We start from the raw sequence: 22,269 nt of genomic DNA on the forward strand, positions 1-22,269 counted from the left end.
GTCACCCAAGCTACCCCGACTACTGCGATAGTAGCAACTTCTGCCCGGGAGACTAGGACTGGACGAAAGCGTCTAAGGGGGGTGGGCCACACTTCTACAACCCCCAGCTCTGAAAATTCCCTTCTCGACTTAAGGGATTCCCGTGTTAATGTCGTGGGAGATCCTGCCTACATGCACTCTTTCACCGTGGATGGGGTTCCCCTCCCCGCGACTGATAGGGTCAGGCCATGGAGGGAAGGCCGTAAGGGCAAGGTAGCTAAAAGCATGGGTGAAGCCCTTCCTTTGCCCAAGGACATGAAGCATTGGGCCAAGTGGGATGATGACTCCCTCATACTCAACATGAAGAAAAAGGCCATCATGGTAACAAATTCTTCCCTTTCTTATTACTGCCTTCATTTTCCTATATATATATATATATATATAACCACTATCTCCACTAAATGGTAGGGGTATCAATGCTCCGTGGTGATCGAGGAGAGGTACCAAGCAAACAAGGCTAGAGCTGAGGAGCTAAGTAATGACAATGAGGATCTTCTTAAGAAGATTTCAGATGTCATGAACAAGTCTCAAAATTCGAGAGGTTGCAGTCCAAGGCTGAAGAGAACACCAAGTCCATCATGGAGAGGGCAAAGGCTTTGGAAAAGGAGCTGAAGAGACCAGGACTACTCTCACGAGAAAAGATGCTAAGCTGAAAAGCTATATTGTAGCTAATGATGCCAAGATCAAAGAGGCCTATTGCCAAGGTCAATATGATTGCATCGCCATTGTAAAGCCCGAGGTGTAGCAAAACCTTTAAGTCTATTTCATCAAAGGATGGACTGCAGCTTTAGACAAGCTAGAAGTTGAGGCTGGATCTTCCTTGAGGCAAGAGCCCAATGTTCCTATCCCCACAAAATTGGTTATCATTCCAAAACTCGAAATCCAAGTCATCATTAATGACAAATCTCCTGTCAGAAAGGTGGAGGGGGCCAGGCCTACCATGGTATTAAGAGGAGAGACGACTACTTCAGCTGCATTATCTTCAACTGAGGAGCCCCATGTCTAATTTTCTTTTAATTTTCATTTCTTTAAGAACAATTTTATGGTTTGCCCGGTTTTGGGGGATTTTATTTTGCACTGAATTACTTTAAGTGTTTGAATCTTTTTCTTATACATGTATCTCTCGGTATGCCTCTATTTTATTTGTCTATGCCTCATACTCTTATCTCCTATTTTATTTAGACTCCTGGTTTTTTCCCACGGGAAAAATATCACTAGCTTTCAGCTAGATCAATAATTCACTAAGTGCCAACAATGTCTGATATTTAAACAACTTGATCAAATTTAAGGTAATAACTTTGGATAATCACTTACCCGCGATACTTGCTTCTTGAAACTCATCCATTATGTGCTAGTTAGTTTTATTGATGCTTATGTCTAATGTCCATATGGGCAAACCAAATAGGGCAACAATTTAAGATCCATTCATAGCAAAGATGAAGTCCGTTACCTCGAAGTGTGTTTTTCTTTTTGCAAAGTTTGTAGTGCACTTCCTGTTAGTGTTCATGAAGTCATACCAAGATAGAAAACTCAATCCGAAGCTCATCTGGGGCAAGGACAAGGTCTAGTACCATGGGATTTAATTTCAGTAAAATTTTAATTTTGTTCTTTGTTAGTGACCTTGAAGTCAAAAAAAGACAGAGAACTCAGTTTAAAACCTACCCAAGGCAAAGACAGGGTTCAGTACCATGGGGTTTACTTTCAATAAAGTTTTAATTTCATTTTTTGTTAGTGACCCAAAAGTCAGACTAAGGCAGAGAACTCAGTTTAAAACCCACCCGTGGCAAAGATAGGGTCTAGTACCACGGGGTTTACTTTCAATAAAGTTTTAATTTCATTTTTTGTTAATGAACCGGAACACAAACTAAGGCAGAGAACTCAGCTTAAAACCCACCCATGGCAAGGACAGGGTCTAGTACCACAGGCTTTACTTTTTCTATGCAATCTTAATGTTCCTAGTCAAGCCATTGCAAAACTCACTACTGTAAACAAAATAGTAGCATCATTAATTCACATCTTCTTACATAATAATCAAAAGTAATACTTCTTCAAATTAAAAACATTCAACAGCCTTGCTATAGGTCTTTCATCCAAATCTTTTAGCTGATAAGCACCAACCCCAACAATGGGTGTGATCCTATAAGGCCCCTCCCAAGTCGGGCCTAGCTTTCCCATAGCTAGATCTTGGGTATTTCCCAAAAATTTCCTCAACACCAAATCTCTTGGAATGAACTCCCTATTTTTGATTCCTTTGTCGTATCCTCGATAGATTTTCTATTGATAGTTAGCTAGCCTTACTGATGCCACATCTTAGCTTTCTTTTATCAGATCTAGATGGTTGCAGAGTAATTGATCATTTACTTCCACTTGAAACATGTTAGTTTGAGAAGTAGGGAGCCCAGTTTCCACGATTATTACTGCTTCTACTCAATATGTCATTGAGAACGGAGTCTCCCCCGTGGGGCATCGTAGAGTGGTCCGATACACCCATAGCACATTTGGAAGCTCTTCCGCCCATCGACCCTTTGAGTCATCCAGCCTCTTCTTTAGGCCATTTACTATGGACTTATTGGTCGCTTCCTCCTGATTGTTGTTCTGTGGATAAAAAGGAGTAGAATACCTGTTGATAATTCCCAATTCTGAGCAGTAGCGCCAAAAGGTTTTACTATCCAATTGCAATCCATTGTCTGATATAAGAACTCTTGGCACACCAAACCGTGTCATAATATTCTTCCAAACGAACCTCTTCACATTAGTATCCTGGATATTGGCAAGTGGCTCTGCTTCCACCCACTTGGTGAAATAATCTGTCTCAACTAGAAGCCATCTTCTACTTCCCGTGGCCTTTGGAAAAGGTCCCATTGTGTCTAGCCCCCACTAGGCAAAAGGTCATGGATTGGATATAGGGTTAAGAGGACCCCCAAGCTGATGAATGCTTGGTGCAAACATTTGGCATTGATTGCACTTTTTGGAGTACTCCAATAATTGTCTCTGCATGTTTGGCCACCAATACCCTTAAGTAAGGGCTCGATGAGCTAATGATTGGCCTCCGGTGTGGCTTTCACATATTCTCTTATGCAACTCTTCTAGAAGTGTTTTCAACTACCTCAAAATGCATGCATAACAGATAGGGTCTTGAATACAATCTCTTATATAACTTCCCTTCCTCGGATACCTAATACCGTGGAGACCTGCATCTGATCTGCTCAGACTCTTTCTTATCCTTGGGCAAAATCCCATTTAAAAGATAAGCTATAATTGGATCCATCCAACTTACAGACAGATGTATGCTCAAAACTAAGTTCTTGTCAGAAGGAGTTAGGCTAGAGAGTGGCAAAAGTTCAACCATCACCATGCTCGAAAAGGGATCTTCCACTGAAGAAGCTAGAGTAGCCAAAAAGTCTGCATGACTGTTATTGCCCCTTGAGATATGCGATATCTCTAGCCTCTTGAATTGACATTTTAGCATCCCAACCTTCCTTAAGTAGCTCATCATTCTTTGGTCCTTAGCTTCAAACTCGCCCGTGATCTAACTAATAACTAACTGCGAATCAAAATATAGCTTCACTCTATCTGCCCCTACTTGCCTAAACATTCTGAGCCTTGCAAGGAGAGTTTCATACTTTGCCTCATTGTTGGATGCAAGAAACCCTAGTTTGAATGACTTCTCCACTCTGATTCCTTTCAGAGAAATAAGTATAATTCCAACCCTTGCTCCTCAGCAGTTCGACGCTCCATCCACATATACCTGCCATATGTCTTCCCAAGGTCCCATTGTCCTGCATCCCTCTATTTGCGAAAATTTGAGTTGCTTAGGTGTGAATTTTGTAGTGAAGTCTACTAAGACTTGTCCTTTGAATATCAAAAGCCCCCAAAGAAGCCCCCTACTTAGCTATCCTTCTCGTGAAATCCGACCTTTTGAGCAACGCTTGTAAGGGGTGCTCAGTCAGCACAATTACCGTATGGGCCTAACAATAGTGGGGTAATCTCTGTACTGCATGAGTTACTACCAGTGCAGCTTTTTCTAAAGGGAGATACCGTGTTTCTGCTTCCACAAGAGTCTTACTAACATAAAAGATTGGCTTTTGTACTCCCTGATCCAATTTCAACAGAATAGCACTCACTGCATGATCAGTTACAACGAAATACATCTATAGCGCTTCTTCGGGCACTGGCCTTGACAAAAATAGGAGCCTAGGCTAGGTACAACTTTAGCTCCTCAAATGCCTACTGAGACTCATCCGTCCACAGAAAATCTTTCCATTTCTTCAAAAACTAGAAAAAGGATCGACATCTATCTGTGGACCGCAAAATGAACCGATTGAGAGCCGCGGTCATCCCAATAAGTCATTGGACCTTTTTAGGGCTCCGAGGAGATTTTGGGCTTTGCAGAGCTACAATTTGATCCAAATTAACTTTTATACCCCGATGGGTCGCCAAGTAGCCTAGAAATTTCCCCGAGTTGACCCCAAAGGCACACTTTGAGGCATTCAACTTCAAATGGTGCTTCAGCAATGTCTCAAAAGTTTCTACGAGATCAATGAGGCAATTCTCCATGGCCTTACTCTTTACTACCATGTCATTAATGTACACTTCCATATTCTTGCTTAGTTGCTCTTTAAACATTTTGGTTACCATTCTTTGATAGGTAGATCCCGCATTTTTCAACTCAAATGACATAACCTTATAGTGAAAATTACCAGTAGAGATTATGAAAGAAGTTTTCTCCTAGTCCTCAAGGGCTAGAGCTATCTAGTGGTATCCTTGGAAAGCGTCAAGAAAACTCATCCCCGAGTGCCCAAACAATGCATCAACAAATTGGTCTATCTTTGGCACTAGAAAAGGATCCTTAGGACATGCCTTGTTTAGGTCCGTGAAGTCTACACATACTTTCCACTTCCCATTCTCTTTCTTTACTACTACCGTATTAGCTAGCCACTCGGGATAATAAATCTCCTTGATTGCCCTAAACTCTTTAAGTTTGTCCACTTCTTCCTTCATTGCCTTAACATGTATATTTAAGGACCGACGAGGCTTTTGTTTCTTTGGTGGACAACGAGGGTCAGCATTAAGTTGAAGACAAATAAAGTCTAGATCCACCCCGGGTATGGACTCCATGCAAACACATCTAAATTGTTTATTAAAAACAAGATTAATTCAACTTTTTCCAACATAGGAAGATTAGCTCCTACTTGGAATATTTATCCCCGAGTTCAATATGTATCTTCTCTAGTTGCTCGCAGGTATCCTCGGGTAGGGACTATAGCTGCTGCAAGGGGTTTGTTGACTCGGACTTGGCATCCTACTTATGGCCCACAGTAGCTATTTGGCATTTCTGCGCCATACATTGGCATCTTGCTTATGGCCCACGTACTTCCACGATGCCTTGCTTAGTTGAGAATTTCACCTTTTGATGCAATGAAAAAGGTACTGCACCCATGGAATGGATCCAAAGACATCTGAGGATTGCTATATACAGGGAGTATGAATGCACTACTATAAAGTGGACAATCTCCTTTCATCCTTCCACCTTCATAGGAAGGGCCACCTACCTCACTGGCATATCAATGCTCCCATCAAAGGCCACCAAGGGACTATCATACTTTGTCAGATCCTCAGGAGTAAGACGCAATCCCTCATATAGGTCTGGTTACATTATCTATGCCCTACTTCCCTGATCTATCATGACTCTTTTAACATCGAAGCCCCAAATCCGCAGTGTAACTACCAGGGCATCTTCATAAGGCTAAATAGTATCCTTAAGGTCTTTCCTAAGTCGATGCTTCATCCTCCCATCGACTCTTTTTGCGTACAGGTCCTTTCAATTCTGTGTTCGAAACCGAATTCACAGTCAGCATCCTGGGTGGTGTTTTCATAGTCTCTACCTATTTCCCAGCTGCATGTATTACCCCTATAAGCCCCTGAGCTGGTGTCAAAGTTCCTGTGGTGGTCCTCCCTTTGAAGTCCCACGAGCATGAATCTTCCCGAATTAGGAATTCTGCCAGATAACCTGCTTTCTTAAGCTGACACAAGTGGTCCTTCAAAGTTCGGCAATCCTCAGTTGTATGTTCGCAATCTCGATGGTATGAACATTGGCTCTAATTCCTTCTGGTAACATCCCTACTCATCTTGTTCGACCAATGGAAATATGATTCATTCTTTATCTTTTCCACAATTTGGTAGACAAGCTCTTTATACAATGAGCTAACCATTTCTGTCCTTTACTTCTGAGCTTAGGGGAAAAAATCCTTCCAAGGTCGAAGGACCTGATCTGCTTTGACCTCTTTCTTTTCTTCTACAAGTACTTTTGCTTTAGCCTTATCTTGCAACTAATCATCTTCCAATTTCTTGTACTCCTCTACCCATTCCATCAGTTTGTTCATATCCATGACTGGCTTTAAGGCTAATGAAGCCCTCAAGTTAGAATCAATAGGAAGGCCCACCTTAGAGGTACTTGCAGTAATTCCCCTGTTGTCTCCCCTGATCTCATTATACAATTCCTAATACCGATCTGAATAAGCTCTAAGGGTTTCACCTTCCAATCTCTTGTACTCCTCTACCCATTCCATCAGTTTGTTCATATCCATGACTGGCTTTAAGGCTAATGAAGCCCTCAAGTTAGAATCAATGGGAAGGCCCACCTTAGAGGTACTTGCAGCAATTCCCCCGTTGTCTCCCCTGATCTCATTATACAATTCCTAATACCGATCAAAATAAGCTCTAAGGGTTTCACCTTCCTTCATTGCTGTTGAGGACCAAAATTTTACAAGAAAGCCCAATTCGTGAAGTTAAGAAGGACCAAGAAGGCCCAAAATCCCAAAAAGAAGGAAAAAAGAAAGAAATAATAATAATAATAATAATAATAATAAAGAAAAAAGAAGAGGATCTCGGTCAGGTCAGAGAATATGCAGGAAGGATCTCAGTTAGAGGATATATAGCAAGGATCTCGGTCGGGCCAGAGGATATGCAGCAAGAAGAAGGATCCTAGTCAGACTAGAGGATATGTAGCAAGATGCATGTTCATATTTCCAACAAAAGCCATTAAAAATCCAGCAAAAAACCAGGTATTATCTTTGTAACCCATGATCCAAGCCCGTGGGATCCTGAGTGAATAGTAAGGGAGGAATGGTTTGGTCAGTAAGAAAGTGATTTCTGGTGAAAGGAGGATCCCAAAGGTTTCCCTTGGTTCATATATTTGCTTGGAATGCATGAACCAATGAAAAACTCAATTCCCCCCCATGTGCATGACACCCCCCTATAATTTCTTCTCAATTGTTATTTTCAACAAAGCTGTCACAGTACATCGGGTAGCCCACCCATTCCTTTGACTTTCCAAAAAGGAATCTTTTATTTATAGCTAAAGCCAAATTCCCTTTTGAGTTATAATTTTCTAAATAAGCTAAACCTCTGCCCAATGCACCTTTTCAGGTGCCAGAGGACGTGGTTTTACCCAGCAAACTTGAGGCGTCCTCTCCCGGGGTACCAGATCAGGTCTGCTATAAAAAGAACATTAAGGCATAGCAAAAAGGGGGGATTGGAAAGGGAGAAAAAGGGGGATTTAGAGGAAGATTTTAGAGGTTCAAAACATATATTCTTAAAGCTTTAAAGCCCAGTAAGGAAGAGAAAGAAAGCAAGAAAATAAAAGAGCCAAGGTGGAGGAATTTGTCCCATATCCTTGAGATCATTCAAAATATCACTTAGGACATATTTGGTAGACTGTAATAGATACTGTAATGTAATAGATATTCTTATGGTATAACTATTCGGTTGTTTGGTTATGTTTTTATTATAATGAATAGTTTTCCTTATGAATAGCTATTCTTCAAAATGAGGAATAAATATTTCTTATCAAAAGTACTGAATATCTATTCCTTCACCTTATGTAATAACTTTAAAAAAAAAAATTCCTAAAAGGCCATTACTTGCTACATCTTCAAAAGGAAAGAAGATAAATTTTTCTTGTTGTTAATTATTAGCTCTATTTTAAACACCCTAAAATAAGTGTATTTTAGGAAATTTGACTTAAAAATGATTTAATTACACCTTTTTATACTCTACTAAATTATGGATGCATATTCAGGATTTTATTCCTAAATGGTCATCAAACTAATGAATAGTAATACTTATTACATTCCAACTTAATATATTCTTTGTAATACTTATTCTTATTCCCATGTAATAATCATTACAGTGTACCAAACGTGCCCTTAGCCTTCAAAGAAACACATGCCAAAACATGCACACATCGGATATCACTTTTTTCCACACAAATCCTCCTCACCTAACTATTTTGGAAGGCAATGCCTAAGCAAAGCCACTTGGAATTGAGTTCCAAATCCCACAAGTCTTGTGCAAAGACACTAAGTCTGTGAGAATTAGGGCCAGAATCCTCGTGGCTAAATCATTTTCATGAAATTTACATATATGTATATGTATTAAAATATATCCTAATTTAAGAAACTAACAATTATTTAAAGATATGTGCATTGTATAGTGTGTTTTTATGCAGGACCTATAGAGGTAAAGGGAAATGACAAAACTCTATTGCATAATAAGCATGGAGAAAGATCATATAGTTCAGAGAATTAGCATTCTGGGTTCTTACAGGTCTAATACGCCTCGAGATCCCACAACAGTACGCCCAAGATCCCACGACAGTATGCCCGGGGTACCAAGTGAAGGAACTCTTTTAAATGTTTATACAATAAAAGATAAGCCTTAAATATTCTATTTCAATAAATATCTCATTGTGAATATTATGAATACTTATTTTACTTATTTCATAAGCGTAAATGGTCATTTTATGACACTAAAACACTTATAATGGTATCTTATTGCTTAGGAGGAATCATGTTTTTGCCTTGAGGAGATTTATGTGACTTGCGCACAACTTAATTCGTAATCAGCCCTCATTTAGCTGCGATGAACCAAGCCTAGTCCACCAAACAACAAGTAAAGGGCCTATGATCCTTGTTTTCTACTTGGGTCTGTGTGCTAGATAAAAAAAGCACTCTCACAATTGCTAACGAGAGGAGTAAGGCAAATGGTTTTAGGGTCCTACTACACATCACAAACCTGGCCCCGAATGCCTTAATAAGCTTGTCATAACCTTAGATAGTCCCTTTTTCTAGCCCATCAAACCATCTCATAGCTATCAGACCCAAACTAGAAGGAAAAATTTTACACATCAGGGCCTCATTTTTAGAATATATGGTCATGCTTTGATTGTAATGACTAACGTGCTCTATAGGATTCGTCTTGCCATCATAAATTGTGAAAGTCAGCCTAGTAAATCTCTTAGGTAGGTCTATTTTCTCTATCTTTTTCGAGAACGGGGATTGAGATATTTGATGTAGAGCCTTACTCATGGCATCCTCACTAGTAACATAGGGCGTGGTAAGGACTCAAGAATGATGAACTGGCCCTTTAAGCCACTCCCCATCCTGCTCCTCCCTTCTATTCTTATGAGGAGGTGGAGTAAATGTTCTCTCCCTTAGGGGAGTTTTCTCTCGTTCCCCATGAGGATGGGGTGATCTCCTATCCCTTTTCTGATTCCTATCACCCACTCCGCGCTCATCTCCTCGGGAGTGACTAGGTGCCGGACTTGGTCTTCTCTAATGATGTAGCTCCTTGTCTTTACAGCGAAGCAATTCTTTGTCCTTCTCAGCATTCCTTTGCAATATGGCCACTTGCTTCCTCAACCTTTCCACCTCCATGTCCCTATCTGTGTAGCATGGACCCTCCATATTGGTAGTTGATTCTTCTCCTTTCGGAGGGGGACTAGGTTGTCACTAAGTCTCCCTATGAACTTCAGACCTCACACATCAATCCGCATGGACAGATTCTTCTGACATTCTAAGCCATTCCAAATGAATGGGATTGCTCCGTGTTCGATAGACCATGGTCCTAGAAAATTCAACTCTTGAGTCTTCTGCTTGGTGGAGTGATTCCAACAGACGGCACTAATTATAGAGACACAAAATTTGGCCCTCGAGGAACTCACCTTGGAGTTTTGCTATTACAATTCACACAACTTAAATACAAATAAATAACAAGGAATATACACTCCATAATGGGAAACACAAGCAATGGATTTCTTTGACCATCGATGTAATGATTACAATTACAGTTGTTAATATAGGAAACTTTCTTGTTCCCATAGTGACACCCTTAGTGTTACTCTCTCTTTCTATTTCTCTCCCTAGGTCGATTTTTCTAATCCCCCTTTTACTTTACCTTTCCTCCCCCTTTTATAGCTTCAATCCTTGCTTTTATCACCACAGCTGTCTTGTTGTTTACCAGAGCCTCAGGGATATTCTTCTATACTTTATTGAATTCCTCCCCTCCCTTATCTTGGAACTCTGACTTTTGGGGGTTGCTGCTACTATTCAAGTTGTCTCACTTGCATTTAATGTGGCAAAGGTGAGGTAAGAACCTCATCACTATGCGAAGGTAAAGATTTTCAACCTTCTTGCATGTTCCTGAACCTTTCCTGGTTCCAAGAATCTTTTGGTAATCATGCGTGGACTACCCACGCCCCATACCACGGGTAAGGTGGCACCTTATCATCTCCACAAGAACTAATCTTTTGCATCACTCATTTTTTCTGTGATACTTGTGATGATCAAGCTATTCTCTTTTCATGGCCCAATTCTTTCCTATGGCCCAACTGCTTCTTGGGCTTTAGGCTCAAGAGATAACTGTTCCACTCCCCACAATTACTATTTATTTAATAATTTAATTTTAATTATTTAAAAAAATTTTGAGCTTAAATATGAATCTTCATCAAGTCGTGCATTGCACGGAAATAATACTAATATATACATTAACAAATATAACCCTTGTTAAAGCAAATTTTAATATGGAAATTTGCCAAGGGACCTAAATCCTCACATGAAATGTGTTTTCCTACTACTATTTGTAAGATTGCATCATGTCTATTCCTGTCTAGATCATTGGGAAAGTAAGTCAGTTTGGTTGGAGGGGTAAAAAAGTGAAAGGATAAAAAAGATTTAATTTTCCTTTTTTTTTTTTTTTTTTTTTTGTTTGGTTGGGAGTGGAAAAGTGGAGGGAAAAAGTGACAAGCAAAAAAAGAAAAAAGAAAAAAGAAAAAACACCCAAATTTATTATTAAAAAAATCATGTCCAGAAAAGAAAAAAAAAAAAATCATGTCTAGTTAAACAAAAAAGAAAAAAACCAAAACAAAACAAAGCACCACGCCACGGCCCCAAAAAATCAAAAGGAAAAAGGGAAAAAAGAAGAGGCAACGATCCCAAGAAAGTAATAATAATAATAATAGAAAAGAAGAGGCAAACGCTTAGTAGAGCAAAAGCTTAAAAGAAAAGGGGGAGAGGGAGGCAATTGGATGAAACCAATGTGCGATGCACATGGGCAATTTCGTCATTTACCCTTAGATTTTCCCCTATCCAGTTTTCTCCCCATTTTGGGGAGAAAACTTTTTAGTGGGCTCAAAGAGAAAACACCTGGGCTCCATCATCTTTTTCCCCTCTCCTCCTCCCAACCAAACATTTTCCAAAAAGTTTTCTTTCCTCATTTTCTCTCTTTGTGTTTTTTCATTCTCCCTAAAATCCATTTTACCAAACACACTTTTAATCTTAAGAATAGTTTTATTAATCTTAAGAATAGTTTTATGGCTTCGAATGCAATTTTACTCTAATAAAAAACGGTTCATTTCCATGGGAAATCTATATTTTGAAAAAATGTAAACAGTAAATATACACTAATCTAAAATCATATGAAGCAGCTGTTATGGCATACAAGACCGTCCAGGCAGGAAGAAGGTCACGGGAACTTGTACACCTCACACTACATCTAATAGCTCTTCTGCTTGAACTTTTGGGAGTTTATGCGGCTTTCATGTTTAACCATGACTTTAATGTTGAAGAAATGCTCACCTTAAATTCCTGGCTGGGCATCATTGCCATCTGCTTATTTGGTTTGCAGGTATATCCCTTTTCATTTACTTATACACCAAAGCTTCCTTGACAAACCTATTAATGTGTTTGGTTTTAGGCATTGTTTAGAATTTTATGATTTTACCAACTTCATTTGATATAATAAAAGTTGTGCACATTTCAAAATTTTGAATTCCTGGCTGGGCATCATTGCCATCTGCTTATTTGGTTTGCAGGTATATCCCTTTTCATTTACTTATACACCAAAGCTTCCTTGACAAACCTATTAATGTGTTTGGTTTTAGGCATTGTTTAGAATTTTATGATTTTACCAACTTCATTTGATATAATAAAAGTTGTGCACATTTCAAAATTTTGAACAACCATTTCCTACTGAAATAATATTTGTACCTAATTAACCAAACATATTATTCATTAGGTTTCTTTTTCTAATCCTTGTTCTTTTCTTTCTTCCTTTCTTTCATTTTTAGTGGGTGTTTGCTTTCTTGACGTACTGCTTCCCAAAAGCAGAAAATTTAACAAGAGCAATGATCCTCCCATGGCACGGATTTTTCCGCATGGTCATCTTCCTCTTGGCAATATGCACTGCTGAAACAAGATTTGTTGAAATATTCATTTCCTTAGCTCTAGAGCGCAACCAAGAAGCACTTGTTCGGAACTTTACCGGGCTTCTAATCTTCCTATTCGCAGTTAGCGTTACCCTCAGTGTGATCCTTCCACGATCTGATAAATTATATTGAATAATTATGGTGAATGTTACCATCTATTGTTGATTTAGTGCTTTAATTCCATGAAAAAATTTTGTCTTGTTGAACACATCCTTCCATTAGGAAATAAATTATGTTTGAGGTTTGATGCAACATTCAAAAACATTGATACTCTTGTCTGTTGAACAGAAGAAGAATATGTCATAAGTCAATATTTATCCAAAATATTGGTTGAATACTATGTCTATATGTCAATGGTGCTAGCTCGCCTTCCTTAAAACATGACATTTTTATTTTTCTTATAAGACTTCCTAAAGCTGAAAAATAGGATGTAAAATAGTAAAATCCAGCAAACTAAGAGGGGTTAGATAGCTTTAATCCACCGTTTGATGGCTGGCTTTAATTTTGAATCAATTTCGGATTTGGATTTGGTCTTTTGGAGTTTGGAAATGGAAAAAAGAGGAGGGGGTGGGAAGCTTTTTCTCTGGAAATATCAGAGCCAGGTTTCGATCCTGGGACCTGTGGGTTATGGGCCCACCACGCTTCCGCTGCGCCACTCTGATTAGTTGTCAAATTAATGGAAGTTTACATTCTTATTTAATGAATATAATATTTTATAGTATCAAGAACCACCTTTCCCTCGTAAGTCGTAACTCTCCACGCCAAAACCTTCTATATTTAGCAGGTGAAAAACCGAAGGGGCAAGCTTGAAAGTAGGTAAGAAAACTGAGCACCGAAGTAATTAACATTAATAAGCAACTGCAAATATCAATTTCTAAATAATATTTAGGAAGTTTTAAAAAAATTACCAAAGTCTAAGAGAATTTTGGTTTTAGAGCCACACGTCCTAGGAAAAATCAATGAGTAATCTTACACACAGAAAAGAGAAAAAAAATTACTATATTTAATTATTTTCCCCAATAGTTGTGTTAACAAAATTTTATTATTTCTTATTTTTAGACCCACCACTAACATCATGTTTTTATCTATCACTAACAATCTACTACATTAGTCGAGTGTGAAATTATTTGTGTCTAGAGATTTTCTTAAAATCAATTTCATTAGTTCAAAGTATGGGTGTCTATGGATTGGTCCGAATTAGGTTTATGCTCAACCCACACCGTATATAATCCCATTTAGCTGGTGGAGAACTAGACCCACCATTGACTAGTAAGGGAGGTCGGACCGAATTCTCATTGGTTGCAGTCAGATTTGTATGAAACAGGTAATGGTGGAGAGAAGCGGAGCAACAACAAAAATCTCACCAGATCTGGTGACATCTCACCAAATCTAGTGATGAAGCAGAGACCTTGTTAGATATGGTGGAATTTCTACCAAAGTTTTTTTTTTTTTTTTTTTGGTTTCCAATTTCTACCAAAGTTGATTGGGTTTGTTGCTGGAATTAGTGAATCTTCGTTGGATTTCATTGGAAACGTCACTTGACTTAGTAGAACTCACCGGATTTAAGAGTTTTCACGTTCTAATTAGGTCAAGATGAGTCTTAGAGGAGGAGACCTACTAGAGGCGATTTTTGAAGGCAATGATCCGCCATTGACCACTAAAGTCATCAAATCGGGTGGTGGGGAAAACATGTCTAGTCAGGTGGGTGGGTGGCGTGGACAATCTTAAAGTAAATTACTATATCTTATATTCCTTGTAAGTATAATAGAATTAAAGTCTAAAGAGTACTATATAAAATAATTTAAAATTTGAATCAAAATACTTTATAACTCAATTTGTATAATATAAAAATATATTTATTAAATTTGACATATTGTACTATAAAAACATATTTATTAAATTTGACATATTGTTCCAATATTCATAAAAATATTTTACATTTTAAAACTATTTTTAATCAACAACTATCTAGGTATTTAGGTACAAAACAAGTACAAAATTTAATTATAAGACAAAATTTAAGCATTTTTATTTAAAATACAAATTATAAAGGGTAAGAAGCAAAACACTTTTTTCCCATTATTATTTGAGAGATAACCACATGTTCATTATAATTTTATAAATATAAAATTAATATAAGTAGTTGTTACATACAATTTATCACTAATGGGATTATAACTTTATTAAAATGAATATAAATTGTGGGGGGAGAAAAACCCAGCCCAGCTTATTCGGCCCAAGGCCCTAAAAGAGGAACATTCTTCATCCGAGGAGATGAAGCCTTCAGTCGGAAGCCCACGCCAATGGGGGATGCCTGGAGACGAACACGTATACCATCCGAGGAGATGCTCATACGTCCGAGCAGTCATGAGTCCTCGGATCCGAAGAGGTTTGATCAAACGCGAGTATGGGAGGTTCAAGTGATCTATTTGACAAGTGTAAGGAGGGAGAGGAACCTCGGACACACATGAAGATAACAGCAACAACAATGAACAACTTCTCTTCGGACAGAGTACTCATATTAGTCCGAGAGCACATTAATTCAACTTCTCTCATTGGTGTTGCTGTTTAATACTGTCATTTTCATTATTTGCCTAGCCCTTTCGCCCACTCTCTACAAAATTTATTGTTTTGGGCTCAGAGGGTTCCAAATCCATACCTCCTTGGGCTTGGGCCGCAAAAACTGACCCTACATAAATAATGTTATACTTTCATATGTAGGTTTGAGTTAGCTTAATTGCTAAAATCTTTGATGGTTGAATAAAAGATTTAAAATTCAATTCCTGCCTACACCAAAAACCGATTGGTGTCTTGATCTGATAATAAAGAACTATCATCAAGAGCGGACGTCATAGGTTGAAATTCTTTCTCTTAAAAAAAAAAATGTAAAATTCATGTATTGTAAAAGTAATTTTGTTTTTAGATATAAAATTTTAAAAAATATATATATAAATAATCTTGTATTCATGTAAAAATTATATGCTATAAAATTAAATTTATTTATAGATAAATAAATTTTCATTAAGATTTAGGGTGTCAAAACTTAGCTACTTTACCCTTTTATATGTATAAGCACATGCATATACTTAAGTTTATTTTATTGCTATTTATACATAACCTAGATATTTTATATTTTAATTTTGAGGAGTCAAGGCCTCCCTCACCCTAATGGGGGGATTCTCCCATTTTGCCCACCCTCAAATTTCTCTAGTAATTAACGTACACGTTTAACCAAATTCTAACCTATTAGGAATTTCTTGTGACAAATTACTTGGTTTTGGCTGTGAAGAGAAGGCGACTCCTCAACAAACTTTCGAAACTTCTAATAATAATTAAAATAAAAAAATCCCAAAGTTCTTCTATGTCATAGGAATTTCCTCCCTTGGAATTGCCGGCTAGACGGTTCTTCAAATTTCGTACTTGTTGGTATCTCTCTCAACCCAACAAAATGCTTTCTTTGTGCTAACCAAAATATTTCGAGGCATGGATCATAGAATATAATTACATCCTTTTAATGTAAACAATTGGGTCTACTTATGAATCCTAAGACTTAGCTTTACCTATATTATAAAAAAAAGGAACTAAGATAGATCTCTCCTCCTCTCTCTCTATCCCTTTCTGTCCATTACTACAATTAGACACTTATACAGGAGATTGGTGCAATTAGCAATGGCACCTCGTAGCTACAATGTCTCAGCAACCCCGTTTGTGATATTTGCACAATTGATAACCATAGCAGTGATAACTCTAGTGCTTGTTTGGCTCCTTCATTTTCGGAAAGGATTTTCTTTCAAATCCGATGAGATTTCAAAGCTGTTCAATGTAAGTTCTTAAAATGCACCACATATATATCTTGATTCTCGTCTCTCTCTCTTATATTTGATTTGATTTTCTTTTAAAATAAGTGAGTGAGCAATCCAAAAGAAAGAGGAGGGAGATACTAGGATTTAGGACTTACATATAATCTCTTTTTCATGAGACATGGCATTTAATTAATTATGTTACATACCCTTTAGGATGTGTTTTCCATATATGATCTAAAGGATTTGTTTTCCTCTCCTTATATACAGCTACATCCTTTCATAATGGTGATAGGGCTTATTGTAATTGGAGGACAAGGTAAGGAAAGTGGTTTTACTATGTAGAGAAAAGTTATTTTGACATCTATTAAGGAAGCCCGTGAATTCAAAAGCTTATTCTTTGTGTGATATTTTCTCAAACCCCGTTTCCTTTTGTTGAAGTATATCAATTATTGTAGTAATTTGTACTCTTCAATCTAAATATTAATGAGCCAATCTTCTCAATCTGCATGTATGATGTTCTGTGGAAGTTTATTTATTATTGAATGAAATGTACCATGGAAGTTTGTATAAAGCTACTTTCCGCAAAGTGGTTTGTGAGCTTTACTTGATCATTGAGGTACGAAAATGATTATAGAGCTTTTCTCAAGAGAAATAGAAGGAAAGTGAAGTGATGCTTTTTTCTTTTCTTTTTTGGGATTTTTTTTAAAAATTTTTTTTATAGGAAATTGTTACAACAATTGGAAAATGGAATTTAAATTCTAGTTCTCCTCATTAAGAATGCTAGGCATTGCCATTGAGTATAGCTTAATTCCTATTTGTATAGTGTGAGTGGAATTCAATTCTAGATTTTTTGTATAATGATGTTAAAATACTTTACCAATTAAACTATCACCCACATCCCTATTCTCTTTTATTGATTGATAATTGAACTTCCTCTCCAAGTAAGTATGTATTTGGATTGACCTATTTGTTGATTTGCTTTTCCGTTGAAAGTGGAAAATTGTATAGTTGTATCTTAAAAGAAATCCCAAATGCAGACTTTTGCAAGATAATGAAGAAGAAAAACGCGGCCCTTTTAGACATGTCACTTCAACATATAAAAAAAAATAAAAAAAAAAAAGCGTTTGTTTTGTTTTATTTATTTATTTATTTATATTTAAGAAATCACTAGGTATATTTTCACTAATCAAATATAATATATTGATTAAACAGCTATCATGGCATACAAGTCAATCCCTGCGAAAAGAAAGACGCGTAAAGGGGTTCATTTGGTTTTGCACCTGACGGCTTTTCTCTCTGGAATTTTGGGAATTTATATGATTTTCAAATATAAAAATGAGGCAGGAGAAAAGAATTTGCAAACCTTGCATTCCTGGCTGGGCATTACTACCGTATCTTTGTATGGCTTGCAGGTAACACTTCTACTTAAACTATGTGTACCATGATTAGTGGTTGGTCTACATTCCACACTGTTCTAGTGAGGAACATTCCCTATTATGTTTTAGTAGAGGTTTCAAGAGCTGTCAATATTTTGATTAACCTCAGGGTGAGCATCAAACCAAACGAAATTGACCCAACCCAACTCTTCGGGTTCATTTTCATGGATTAGTGGGTTGGGTTGGGTTGAAATTTATAACCAATAATAATTTATTTATGATTTGTTATAAAATTGTTGTGGACATAGTATTTTAGAATAATTTATTGAAATAAGTGTTTACATAATTTATCAAAGTCCTTTTTTTTTTTCAAAACATAAAACATGCATGCATAACCCACCGACCATGCAGGTTGGGTTGAAATTTAGAACAAAAAATAACTTACTATTTATGATTTATTGTAAAAATATTATAAACGTAGCACATCTTAATAATTTATTGAAAAACGTGTTTACATAATTTATGAAAGCCCAATTTTTGTCAAGGTCTAAAATATGGATGCACAACCCACCGACTATGTGAGGTTGGATTATTTTTGGATTGAGAATATCTTAGCCCGACAGAGTCCGGATGGGTTGAAAAACAATCCTTTAGCACAACACATATGAAAACCCCTAGTTTCATCCAATAGATTTCTAGACATTTTACACGGGTGTGATGTTTTAGATTGGACTAAGAGTTAGTTTGGTTGAGCTTTACGTTTTTATGTGTTATCTGTTATGAAAACTTGCTTTTATAGTTGCATTTTACAAAAGGGTGCAATGCGTTATTGTACAAAATACGATAATGGCCAATAAATACGATTTTGTAAGACCTATCAAACACCAAACGGATACATTTACAAAATTGTATTTTGAGCTCTAGAAAGTGAAACCAAACAATCACTAGACGTAAGTACTGCCAATGATGGGCCATTAACTAACACTGGAATGTATTGGAGTGATCTCCCTCCCACGTTGGGGTAGACAAACTTGCACAATCAGGTGAAATCCGTGTAAAATTGTAAATACCGCAAATGTATATTTTAGTAGAAGTTGAATTGAATTGTGCTCTTCTTTTCTTCTTTTGTTCACCTACTTAATCTTAACTATTAATATAGGATATATATATATATATATATAAATTGAAATAAATTGGAAAAAGAAGAAAAAACAATGATAATTACTGTAATTCTATAGACACCTGAAAATTGTGACTTGTGAATAATAGAAAATCAAACAAATTTGTACAAATTAATGTCAGTAATCTGAGGGGAAAAAAACTTTTTATTCTTTTATTTTTTTGGTCATACATTTCAATACTTGGCAACAAAATAAGTTGCACAATTAGTTAAAAAAAAAAAAAAAAAAACTTATTGGTCATTTCATTTCTACATATATTGGAATTATTTATGTTTGGGATTTAACCAAATAACCTGCTAGCTGCTACTCTTGTTCTTCAGTTTGTGTTAGGTTTCTTTGCCTATTGCTTCCCGGGTGCAGAATGGACAGCAAGAGCAACACTCCTTCCATGGCATATATTTGTTGGAATGGTGATCTTCTTCTTTGCAATGGTAAATGCTGAAATAGGGTTGTCTGTGTTTTCTCAGACAGACATTTCCTTTTCTGAAAGATACATGGTGAACTTCACTGGGCTGTTGGTCCTTCTCTATGCAATCAGTGTTACCCTCGTAGTCATCCTTCCTGGACGTTATTAATGAAGAACATTGAGATCTTGATGACAAAATAATTGTTTATGACAAAATATATGAATAAAATTTTGGGGTTTGAAGGAAACAAATTAGGAACGTGAGGGATCCACGTCTTGAAGAACCGAATTCAAATTATTTTTTTTTTAAAAATAAAATTCTCCCAAGGCGAATCCAGATTCCAAATGATTGTCATCTATATTTCTTTTTCGGTTTTTTTTTTCCTCTCCCAAAGCAAATCCAATGTTGAGCATCCAGATTCTACTTTTCTTTAGGGTAAACTACATATTTGGTCTCTATCTTTTACCATATTTTAATTTGGTCCCTAACTTTTTAGTGTTGTGTCAATTTAGTCATTATTATTATTTTTTGGATATATTGCTAACGTAGCAAATAGACACACAAAAAAAAAAAAAAAAAAAAGTTTATTGCCACATCAATGGAAATTAATTTTTTATTTTGGTGGTCAGCCATGTCAGTAATTTTTATCCAAGAAATAACAACATAGACTAAATTGACGTGACACTAAAAGGTTAGGGACCAAATTGACATAATTGAAAAGTTAGGAACTAAATAAGTAGTTTACTCTTTTTTTAAAATAAAAATATCCAGAATTTTTTTGGAAGTAAAGAAAATGAAAGGATATGCAATCTTCACTCAAATTTTATGTGTTTTCATAATTAAGAAATCATTAACTTAAATAACTATTGTTTTAATGTTTTAGTTTTTAGAGAGAGAGAGAGAGAGAGAGAGAGAGAGAGAGAGAGAGAGAGAGAATCTAATATTTAACATCCCAATTTATTTTGGAGGAAAAGAAAATTGGAATCCAAATGTTCAACATACAAATTCACTTTGAGAGAGGAAAAAAAAATTGGAATCTAGATTTTGAAGAACCGGATTTCATGTTATATGGCCCTTCAAGATGCGGACTCCTCGCATTCATAATTTGTTCCTTTAAATAGCCTCCATTAATGAAATTCAAGGTCTTTCTTAAATAAAAATAAATAAATAAAAAATGGACTCCTCACATTCTTAATTTTTTTTTTTCCTTTTAAATCTTAAAAGCTTATTTTATTTGTCATTAATAATTACTAGTATGTAGCTCCGTGCTACCGCACGGGAATGGATATATTATTAATCATGAGTTTATTCATGTTTAAAAAGCTCAGTTAAGTCTAAATTCATATTATTAACCAGAAAATTTTATTAACAAAACTTAGCAGTATATATATTTTACACAGAAAGATGAACCTTGGTGACAATGTTTATCCAAAGGATCCATTCACGCTTTTGAATCTTCAATCTCTATTGGTAATTGAAATTTTCGCAGCTTAAAAAATTTAAAATTAAAAAAAAAAAAAAAAAAAAAAAAAAAAAAAAACCTCAGATTTGTACTCATTTTGTAGTTTTACAATGGGTCATTTTGTAACATGATGGGCATTTGTGAGAAGAAAAAACCTCTGAAGTTCCATGGCTGATAAAAGAAATTCTCTCCAATCTCTTTTTATAGAGAGGTGGGTTTGTGCGTGTTTTTATACATCCTTCATAGTTGTATTATCACGAAGCAAGTCCAATGGATTTAGATTGGTACTACCGATTCTCAAAGCATGAGTGTTTAATGTGTTATTAATTTCATCTCATTAGCTTTTGCACATGATAGCAAAATTAAAAATAATTAGATTATACATGTGTATAGTAAAATTGGACTCCAATTTCAAATTCTAATTGAACAATTGGAATGATAATATATGATAGTAACAACAATAGGAAAATTCAATTAAAATTTCGTATTAAATTGTAACAATTTGAATAAAAAATTCCAGTAGAAAGACAGGGTGGAGTGATCCACTCCAAGAAGGCGACCAAACTTGCGTAAATATAGAATAATAAATCTCTCTTTGAAAAATTTACATTGTTCATAACTTTTACCTTCACTGAAAATTTCAAAAACATAGTGACTCACATCTGCTATCCTGACATCTACAGCCGGGTCCTCTCAAATTTGCGTGAGATTCCATTAATCACTAAGTTTCTTTGCAGCTTGCAAAAAGTATCATCCATCGATCCACAGCAGTGCTTTCTTCATTGTTATAAGTGCCAAACTTGAACAAAAAGCCAAATATAAAGATAGTGAATTTTAGGCATAATGTGCATCTAATCAGATATTAGCAATTTATAACAAATGTAAAGATGCAAACTTTGTAAGTGAATAGTAAACAAAACTCAATGTCAGAACCAAGAAGAAAGCACTTTAATCAGAAACTCAGTGCAAATTTAAAGATGCAAACTTTGTAAGCAATTTATAACAAAAATACAAACTCTGGCTTTGCTATCTTTTTGGAAATTATGCAATGTACCCAAACCAAGTTCTTATCACCGATATTAATCTCTTTGGTTTTCACGTTTGACTGCAAAATCAAGAAAAAACTTAATTAGCACAGTAACTCACTTGACCAGATACATAGAAGTGGTTTTAATGAGAATGAGCCACATACATTTTGCCACATAATGAGTTCTTATCACCGATATTAATCTCTTTGGTTTTCACGTTTGACTACAAAATAAAGAAAAAACTTAATTAGCACAGTAACTACTTGACCCGATACATGGAAGTAGTTTTAATGAGAATGAGCTCACATACATTTAGCCACATGATGCAAAATTCAACTTCAATTTCAGATTCTAGACACATGGCACAAAATTAAAGTCCTAATTTGGAATTCAATTTCACACTCTCTTTGCTACATATGGCCAAAATTA

At 36.2% G+C, this 22,269-nt stretch overlaps 1 protein-coding gene, 1 long non-coding RNA gene and 1 other non-coding gene across 3 annotated transcripts; 2 read left to right on the plus strand and 1 right to left on the minus strand.

Moving 5' to 3' along the window:
• The first annotated feature begins 11,326 nt into the window (after window positions 1-11,326).
• Window positions 11,327-12,734, plus strand: LOC112005149 (uncharacterized). The gene is made up of 2 exons (XR_010631257.1): window positions 11,327-12,003; window positions 12,446-12,734. It is a non-coding gene; the product is annotated as an uncharacterized LOC112005149 (long non-coding RNA).
• A 439-nt stretch (window positions 12,735-13,173) lies between these two features.
• On the minus strand, window positions 13,174-13,245 carry TRNAM-CAU (transfer RNA methionine (anticodon CAU)). The gene has a single exon. It is a non-coding gene; the product is annotated as a tRNA-Met (tRNA).
• Window positions 13,246-15,966: 2,721 nt separating this feature from the next.
• Window positions 15,967-19,698, plus strand: LOC112005119 (probable ascorbate-specific transmembrane electron transporter 1). Its single transcript, XM_024037367.2, has 4 exons — window positions 15,967-16,405; window positions 16,654-16,702; window positions 17,599-17,798; window positions 19,264-19,698. The coding sequence occupies exons 1-4, from the start codon at window positions 16,253-16,255 to the stop codon at window positions 19,516-19,518; spliced, it is 657 nt and encodes a 218-aa protein (XP_023893135.2). The 5' UTR covers window positions 15,967-16,252; the 3' UTR covers window positions 19,519-19,698.
• Window positions 19,699-22,269: the final 2,571 nt, after the last annotated feature.

This window comes from Quercus suber, unplaced genomic scaffold (genome assembly GCF_002906115.3).
Source record: "Quercus suber isolate HL8 unplaced genomic scaffold, Cork oak 2.0 scaffold_204, whole genome shotgun sequence".
Lineage (NCBI taxonomy): Eukaryota > Viridiplantae > Streptophyta > Magnoliopsida > Fagales > Fagaceae > Quercus > Quercus suber.